The 9,969-nt window shown below is 41.2% G+C and overlaps 1 protein-coding gene across 1 annotated transcript in view; it reads right to left on the bottom strand.

The window, feature by feature from the left end:
- Window positions 1-9,474, bottom strand: part of RAB32 (RAB32, member RAS oncogene family) — a 22,446-nt gene extending 12,972 nt beyond the window's left edge. The window contains exon 1 of the mRNA XM_085310557.1: window positions 9,201-9,474. Coding sequence (XP_085166683.1) covers window positions 9,201-9,429 — 229 coding nt within the window. The 5' untranslated portion in view covers window positions 9,430-9,474. The remainder of the gene's footprint in view (window positions 1-9,200) is intronic.
- Window positions 9,475-9,969: the final 495 nt, after the last annotated feature.

Raw genomic sequence — 9,969 nt, 5'->3', positions numbered from 1 at the left:
CTGGGAGAGTCTCAGTTCGTGTTCACTATTTTGATTCCTTAGATCATAATCAGAAGTGCTTTCACCATTGACCTCAGAGTCAATGTTGTTTCATTACAAAATGGTAGGAATCAATATAAAATTTCATTGTGCAACATAGCCTGAATTTGACCTAATTTAGTTACCTGAATTTTCACAGGCATTGAAACTAATCTCTTCAATGACTTTCTTTGCTATTGTACTTTACTCCAAATGGAAGACAAGTTAGCCCTATCCACTACAAGTGAAAAGCAGGAACAGAGGCCTAAGTGCTCTTAAGTTATACCCTTGATTCCCATCAGTAAAGTTYGTCACTTAAAAGACTATGCAGAAAGCGTGCAGTAGAACAAGATGAACTTCAGCTACAAGTTGGTCCATTTCTGTATCTACAATGCTGTTTATTCCCCCATAGTGTTGGGGAAGACCTTTTACCTTTCTCAGGGCATTCACAGACTGATACCATTTATGTTGCTATGAGTCTGTCACGATCTTTACACCTCGGCATCCGCTTCATGCATTGGAATTAGCACAAACAACACCAAGAGAAAGAATAATCTCCTAGAGGAGATTTTATCATGATAAAGAACCTTAAAAATCTGTCTACAGTGAAGTAGCTTATCARTGGGCAATAGGCTAGAGATGGTAGCTTATTGAATTCCCTTTCAGTAGAAGGGCTACAATGCTCTGCCCTCACTGACACCATCCCAGCAGATGAAAAAGGGCAYCCATACACTTTTACAAGAGTATGGGCCTTGTACATAGGAAGTCTTCCTCAAACAATTGCACAGCTTGCACAGGGAAGTTTAGAGAAAAACTGATAAGCTTTTATTGCTGTCCTTAGCCTTAGTTTTGAATCCCTAGAATTAGTCCCTAATTTGTCTTTAAGTTTAGAGGCAAGATACCCTGCTCATGGTTCAGTTGGCTTTGTCCAGCATCAGATATATGTGCAAATACAGATACTTGTTTGTATTAGAGTTTTACACATTTATTTCCACTTTTTTGCTTACAATTTAAATAGAATGTATTTTAGCAAGAGAGAAAGTTCCTGACTAAACACTAGATTTCTGTCCACAAAAGAACAGTTCAAAGCGAAGTAGTTTCTAGATAGATGTCAAACATAGCATGAAAAACTCTCCTACGTAGCCCAATTAGTGCAGCAACAAAATGAATGGGTAGTTCCTACTTTGTTCGAACTAGACTTATTCAAACATGTCTTCCACCAAAGGTAAGCTATTTTGTGCTTGATGTTCCTGAATCCATCTCCTCTGGTGTACTGCCACACAGCCAGGGCCATACTGCGATAGCCCTGTGACGCTGCATGGCCCTATAGCATTTTGGAACACACAAGAGAACAATTCAAAAGTCATTTTGTCTCAAGAAGCTTATCACGAGACTGAAAAAATGTTAATCTCTGAAATAGTAAATGTGTCATGGCACATTGTGTGCAATTCAGTATCAAGTTGCTGCCACATCGCTCTACCCAGCACTCTACTCTGGGAGTGTTCGAACACGTTCCCATAACCTGTCTGCAGTGACAAAAAGGCTTAAAAAATTTTCAAAAAAAAAAAAAAAAAAAAAACTTTCTTTGAAGATCTGCTAAAATCCACACAGTAAGGAGTATTGTTTTGTATTTGCTACTAATCTAGAAGCTACCCCCACTGAAAGGGTTATATGCTTTCTCTGACCAGAACTAAGATAAATTTTAAAATCTAAGATATATTTTCAGACAAGCTCTACAATAACCCTGAAATCTGGYTGTGCTTTAAAGTACAGTCTTACCACATCTATCTTAGCTCTGCATCTCCACAGCCAGAGGAAAACTTTTAGTGTCTAATGTTTTACCACAAGCAAATCGAGAAGTAAGTTGTACTTTGTAGTCATTGCTTACTGCTGTTTATACTAGCTGTAACATTTGCAAGAATTTCMCAAGACTTATTGATACACTTTCATATAAAAGTAATAAGCAAAAAAATCTCAAACTGTAAATCACTTCCCTTTGAGATAACATACTGCACTTTAGAAAGCCTAAACTGAGTATTTAGAGCAGTGGCTACAGCTGGTGTTCAAGGAAGAGTTTTCTAACTGTCCTGTGAGGCAGAATTTCAGCATAAGGTTTCACCCTGGAGACTGCATCCTTGCTTGTAACTCAGGCACAGAAACTTGCTTTGCACAGAGGCTCTTGGAGTCATCTCTGGAGCCAGTCATGCACATTGCACATCCCTACTTTGCCTTTTACTAACTCAGTTTTCCTCAAATGAGATAAAGTCATCAAGATTAGTTCTGAACCTGACATTGCTGCAAAACTGTTGATAAAAGTAGATTTACATTCATGTAGAATTTATTAAATATTCATTTTTAATGACGTATTATGGTCCACATCCAGTTTGGTTCGTCAGGGTAATGCACCTTACTTAAATACCGACTTAAGCAGCTAGTACCTAAGCTTGTTTTTCCTGAGAAGCAAAAATTTAGCCAATACTTGCTTCAAGAAAAAATAATCTTAATGATGACCAACATAAGTTAACGAATTTCTACAGTAATTTCTACTTTCAGTGTTTTATAATTTGATCCAAAGGTTAGTTACATTGAACAGTATATGCTATTTTTCTCCTGTCTGCTGCACATGGAAACTACAATACTTGAGTTCTTATTTAAGGTAGATTTGGGATTTTGGCCTTTTTTTTTTTTTAAATGGATATCCGTTCATCCTTTATTCTCTGCACCAGAGTACTACAGAAATATCTTCATGTGATCTTGCAACAAGTGCAAAGTTTAAGTGTTATGATACACACCTTATCTGTTTGCAAAATGAGGTGGAACTTCTAATTCAGCTATCCAATAGTGATTAGAAAGAAGCTCATGACATTTCCAAGTATAAAGTGCTTCACTGTCAACAGAAACAAAGAGTTCTCACAAGATCAATACAGCAATCTTTAGGCTTTATGCACATATAAAGCACTCCATTCTCAACAGAAATTAAGAGTGCTTGCAAGCTCAATACAATCGATCTTTAGGCTTTACACAGGTACTAGATTTTTTTTTTTTTTTTTTTTTTTTTGAAAAGATAACACATTTAGCAATATTCCTCCTAGGATACCTAGAAAAGTCTGTAAATATGTTCTGAGCTTATTTCCAATATATCCAAAGATGATCCATCTCAAGTCCACCATTTAGCTGAAAGAACTAGACAGTCCTGTCTCACATAATGAAAACTGATTAGCATACTAGATTGCCTGACAACTTCAAAGCACTAACATTTTGCATATGCTTATGGAATGCCCAATTTTAAACTCAAATCCATAAAGCCTCTGTGGTGAGGGTTAATATACAGTAGTTTGAGTTGCTATATAATATACCATGTAGCACAAGAACGCTCAGTAATACAAGAAATGCAGTACTCCCCTGGTAAGACAAAGGAGCTGCTTACCAGCAAGACAAAAACCGTACCTTGTTTGATATCTTTTGATAGCTAGCTACTTAACTAGAAGAAAAGAAAAAAAGCTCGTGGTACACAAAGATGTCTGAAAACTCAGACACACCAAAAACCCCCCCCAACATTTAACAATTATTTAGACTACTTAACTGCAGAGCCACAAAATCAGCAAAGCATATTCCCAAGTTTATAACTATAATCTACTGTTCCAGAAGAGTTGCAGCAAAGTATACCTACTTGAGACTTTCCACAAAGGGATGCTTTCTAGCTGGAAGTCTATTGTGCATCTTCAGTCTTGTTGCCTCTACAGCTTCTTTCAAAAACAGCAGGCCTACTTTTCTTGAAATTTTGGCCGAAGAGGTGTAAAACTAGTAGCTAACATTATCCCTCAAGTAATTCCGTCTTCTAATATGAGATTTATATTTAAATGTGTGCATGCAGTAAGCTTATAGCAAGGTTAAAGGCCTGTGAGTGCTCTCTGTTCAATCTGGTTTTAATGAGACTGAATTTCATCATAGAGAAGACTTTCCAGTCCTGACTCTGGGATTTCTCTCTTGCCTCAGGTGTTACCAGAATAGCACTCCCAGGTCCACATTAAGGCAGCTGCAACTGGAACTTCCACTGCTGGATAACAAACTAGTTATTTCTCAGATCCTCTGCTAGTTCTTCCAGTTTCTGAAATGAAGCTTTGAGTTCCAGTTTTTGCATTTCTCTGATGGATGTACGTGCACCTTTCCATAACCTTTTTTTTATTATTATTCTCCTTCTCTTGTTGCACTCAAATATTCTTATTTACAACAGAAAAAGCAGTTGTGAGTATAGGGTGGAGACAGAGAATCTCGACAACCTGCTCATTTCTCTTGTTCTAGGCACAGGGCTAAGCAATTCCTTAATGATTTTTTTGTAGGGATTAAAATGGGATCAAAACTTCTTCACTGATCCTTAAGGTGTGTTGCATGCAAGCACAAGTTGCTGCAAGACTTGCTTTGGAGACTACTCTCTCTGAGCTCTCTTTAGTTAGAGCAGGCTCCTCTGAAAAGCAATTGAGATGTGCCTCTGCGGCACATGGAGTGAAATGAGTAGTAAACTGAAGAAGTTTTCTAGGTATCCCATAAAGACTTTGAGGGAAGCATTAACATCACTTAAGGTTTTCTTTGGACCTTATTAAAAAACACCTTATAATTAAAATAACTAGTTTACAGCCTAGCATACAAGTTGTTTTACAGTCTCCCTGCACACCAGTAACACAAATGCAAACCTAGCATAAACTAAAATATACAGCTACTTAAAGCTGTGAGAATTTTACATGGAACATATTGAATACCTCTGAAACTCATTCACCAAAACATACAACAGTACAAAACTGTCTTCCACAAGCAAGTGCAAAAGCAAGGAGCACTCTGCTCCTCCAGACAAGATATGTCTCATTCTGATAAGACAGAAAGATTAGCAAATACAGAATCACTTCTGCAGATCATATGATAATTCCATCCTCCATACTGGTATTCACTTCTCTCAACAGGTTAGATTTCAGACTACTCCACGAAGACAGAAAAGAGTTTTATTAAACTTGCATGCAATAAGTCTTAATGTACAACTCCAGAAAATTTAAATTCTCTAAACATGCTATACCTGTAAGAACAATCTTCCTTCTCTGTTTTGCTAACTTCATAGCCATGCTCTTCCAGTTAAATCAATACTWAAGATTTTAATAAAAACTTTTAAGAATAAATTTTAATAAAGTCCTGGAAGAAGGGTGCAATTACCAGAGTTAGAGCAGATGTATCACTTAAAGCTTTAAAAACATTTGGCTGTGAGGTGTCATTAGTGACATGCTCCAAGGGAAGCCAAGCTCAAGTGGTCATCTGTGACTCTTGCTACCCTTCACCTCTAGAGGGCTTCACGTTCACAACAAGCTAACATGAGTGACAGTGTTAGCTGGTTCTTTATAATCACATTGGCTATCATCAGAGGTGCCGATCTTACTAGATCRGACCAAAAGGTTGCAGGATACAGAGAAACTCCTTAAAATATTGTTCTTTCAATGATACTTGACCTAGTTCTACCTAATATGCTATATTCACCTCCTACACTACTTTGTATTCAGTATAGTTGCTCTCTCGGAGAGAAGGCATGCTTAGGAAGCATGTGTTTTGTTCCATTTTTTTGCCAATTATTTATGTCTTTTCAAGAAGGAGTTTAACTTGGTTCTAAAACTTTCAGAATTTATCCAGGAAAGTAGATTTATCATGACTTTGCACACTAAGATAAGACAGGAGTAATGGCTAAGGGCAGCTGCAGTTTAAGAGTTTTGCTCCTGTATGAACATGCATGTAGTCTGCGCAGCTTCTTTCACAATCTTTCATGCTACAAACAAGATCATTTGACAGTGGCTGATCAGTCTAACTCCCAAGCCTCTTTGTCTCCACAGTCTGTGTCAAGATAAAATAACATGCCTGAGTATTTTTTGAACATACAGATCCAGGCAAAATAACCTCCTTCCCTCCTCACTGTTTCCTCCCTTCTTGACTCTGATACAAGAATTTGCATTATTTTATACCTTGTAACAGGAAGGCTATTTTCACCAGAAGAAGAAAAGGCATGGAGAGTGTAACATACCATGTTCTGCTAGGGAACTTATAGCTTTATCACTAAAAAAARGAAAGAAAAAGAAAAACCATACACCACACCCCAAACTTTCAGCTAACTAGCACAAGAGACCAAAGTCAACTAGCAGGAACTTGCTGCATTGTAATACATAGCCAAACTGGTGAGCATCGTACTATAATTACACCAGAAACCAGCACAGTATGTACGTTATAATCCTTAGTTGATGAATTGAGCTACGTGGCTAGTACTTATCATCGATTTAGGTGCAGAACCTTAGATTGCAACACCTAGCTCTTGAAGGAAAGATTTACAGTTGTGTCTGCAAGCACAAACTTTGATCTAATAAGAAAGCAACATGTGCTACGCTTCAGGGCTAGACTTAAATTCAGAATCTATTCTAAAGGCATCAGAATCAATTCAGAATGCCAGCACCACATAGCTTGCAGGGAAGTCACATGTAGTATTACTTACCATAAGATTTAGATCTCTTCAAGAGATCTAAAGCTGTTTGTCTGCACCCACCAGAATACAGAGTTATCTGCATTAGTTGCTGAAAGGCAGAAGACAGTTGGGCTGATGAGTTAAAAGAGCATGACTATCACATGCTCAAAGACTTTGTTACACATGATAATAAAATAGCAAGGCTTTAGGGAACATGTGCTATGACTGTTCAGGAGCCATCTTCTGCCTGGTTCTCTGTAACTAATAATTTTTATATAAACTTTTTAGTATCCTCCAGGATTTGCAAGAGTTCAGAATACAGACAGGTGCAGAACACATTCCCAGGTCAAGGACATTAGCAGTTTTAAGACCATGAAACATGAAGACCATTTTTTATACTCAAATTCCTCATATTTCAACACTTAGCACTTAACTGAATTGCTTCTGTAGGAGTCTAAACTGTTACTGTCACACAGGCTAAGCACAGCCCAATCAAATATCATTAAAACTAAGATTACTTCTGTTCTCAGCCTTGTTTTGAAGGACATAGCCCACTGGAGCAGAATAGCCTAAGCCACCAGATTAGATATAAGAATTTGGAATGCAAACTGTAGAGTAATACTTTGATTTTTTTTCCTTCTCCACTACAGAAAGACTCATTCAAGAGTCTCATGCAGAGGCAGGTATCATGTTTTAAGAGATGGAGAAAAATACTGCCCATTCAGTTTAGCAGGGCATCATCTGCAGTAGGTCTGTCAGTATTATAACATACAAATATTATAATGACCATAAAGTTTTTTAATTCTTTGATTTACTGACAACATTAGCACAGGACTCCAGGGACTTAACAGCAGCCCTTAATTCAGTCTTCACCTAGCAATATCCAAGATACACTAAGAGCAATAATCAAGAAAGAAAAATAGTCTTCTGGATCTTGAAATTAATTCATGGGTGTGCTAATAGACCTTATTTACACTATGGGAAGCTCTAGCCAAATTATATCACAAGTTACAGCTGGGTTTCCAGCTAGCATGTTGAAACAGGTTGCTTTGGGGGAGTATAAAAGTCTACCCCAGTCTCAGAAACCAAGAGCTGAACAGAAGTTAAACTCAAGTGCAGCAGCCAGCCAAACCTGAGTATCCTGATCAGTGTTCTGCATTTAACCTTTGCAATCCCAGACTTGCTAAAATAAATGGAGAGTGTTATAGCAACTTGCACCAGTACTACCAATGGATACAAACACACACACACCCCACCACACACAAACCTTCCTTAAAGGAACCCTTCTGAAAAACTTGAGAGTTTGCCAGTATTTCTTCCACTTGTTCTCCAAAACAGCAATTAGAGAATATTTCAGTTTGCCCTACAGGACAGCAGCAGCGTTTCAGCATATTGTAATAAGGAGGGGKTTTTTTTGTTTGTTTTTTGTTTTTTTTTTTAAGTTTGAAGAATTATATTTGAAGCATTTAAAATAATCTTCAGAGCATAAGCAAAACTGACACTGACATACAGCCAGGTTTATCACAGGGTTACAGCAGCCTGCATTTTACACTTCCTGTTTTATGAAATCCCACTTGACAGAGAGTTCATGGAAACAGTAACTGCCAGTTGTTACTGTTTTATTACAGTATCTTCCAGTAGTACAAGGTTTAAAAACACTCTTATTCAAAAATAGTTAACTTTCTCATACCAGAGAAAACATTCTTAACACAGTGAAGAGGAGGAAAAGAAAAAAAAATGAGAGAGAGAGAGAGAGAGAGAGAAAGAGAGAGATGCAGGTTAACACTCAAGCTACATACAAGGAGAACTACAACACCAAGTTTGAGATGCTAAGGATACAGACAAGAGCACAGTAGAATAAAAGTCTACACTGCGGCATTTAACACCTTGGCATAAGCAAAGTTAACCAGCTGACATGTAAGCGTTCTAGTTCTTTAACACCTCTGCCTTTCAAGAATAGGCAGGAACTGTACAGAGGAAAGGAGTTCTCTACAGTCYGGGGATGGGAACTTTTCTGGTTCAGCATACTCAGAACATCTTTTGAAACACACAAACACATACTCTGAATGCAGAGCTAAACATAAGCCAAGTCCCATTTAYTCACTCCAAGTTACATGGATAAAARCTACTTCTAAAATAAGTATGCGACTCAAAGCCCACAAAGTTTGAACATGCTTCCTCCAAGCACAACATTAGCTATTTGAGTCACCTCAGCCTGCAAGGTGTACCTCTGAAACACAACCTGCTTGGAAAAGAGATGCATTTTACCCAGATGTGTTGTGGAGCAGTCACCATGAAAGAAGTTAAGCAGTAATCATAATAAAGGCCACCTGGAGAAGCTGGTGAGGAGGAGCAGTAAAAGCAGGAGCCACCTGGGAGCCTAGAGCCACCAARCAAAGCAGCTCTGAGGAGGGCTGCAAAAGCCTGGCCAAGCCAAAGGCTGCACAACACCAGCTAGCAGGAGCACACATAGCATGGGAAAAGCAAAGCYAAGAACTTCACTCCAAGATTGAGGCTTCAAAAACAGACCACAACAGTTAAATATAACAGGAGAAGAAGAAAAGTCAAGAGGACAGACCTCAGAGAGGAAATGCACTTTTCTCCGTCGAGGCCGAGTGCCAGGACCCGCGGACGGCTGGTTTTCCAGGCCCCTCTCCCCCGCCGCGGGGCTCGCTCCCTGCGGCAGCGTGGCCCTCACCTGCTATATCCCAGAGCTGCAGCCGCACCAGGGTCTTGCTGTCCCAGTTGATGACTTTGAGAGCAAAATCCACCCCAATAGTGGCCCGGTAGTGCTGCGAGAAGAGCTGGTGCACGTACCGCTTGATAATGCTGGTTTTGCCCACGCCCAGCTCCCCGATCACCAGCACCTTGAAGAGGTGCTCCCGGCACTCCGCCACGCCGGAGCCCCCTCCTTCGCCCCCGGCCATCCTCGCCACCGCCCCGCCGCCGCGGCCCGGCCCGGCGCGGCGCGGCCCTACCGCGGAAGGCGGCGCGGCGCGGCTCGGCTCGGCGGGGCAGGGACAGGCGGGCAGCAGCACTACCGGGGCCGCGACTGTCTCGCCGCAACTTTCCTCACCCGGTAACTTCCCTCTAACTTTCCTCGGCCGCCTTCCCGCTGGGCCGGGCCGGCCCCCCCGGAGGCAGGGAGGGAAGGGGAGCACCGGAGGGAGGGGAAAAGGCGCCGCAACCACCTGACTGCAGTCACAGGACGCGGCAAGTCCGCGCCTTATGGGAGCGCGGGCGGGAGGAGGAGTCCCAGCGCCGCCGGCGTCCGCGCCAAGCCCGGGCTTGCCGGGGCGGCCGCGGGGGCGCCTTGGGGCGGGAGGGGGCTGCGCCGCTGAGCCCAGGGTGCTGGCGCCGGGCGGGCGGGGTGGTGCTGAGCGCCCGCTGCGCAGGAGCGGGCTCGCGGCGAGGCGGCGGCGGCGGCCCGGGCAAAGGCCCGCCTACGGACAGGGCTGCTGGGGCGA

This window comes from Rhea americana, unplaced genomic scaffold, assembly GCF_003343005.1.
Source record: "Rhea americana isolate MKP2758 unplaced genomic scaffold, rheAme1 scaffold_108, whole genome shotgun sequence".
NCBI lineage: Eukaryota > Metazoa > Chordata > Aves > Rheiformes > Rheidae > Rhea > Rhea americana.
The sequence above is the reverse complement of the archived record's forward strand: the minus strand, read 5'-3'. Positions and strand labels throughout refer to the sequence as shown.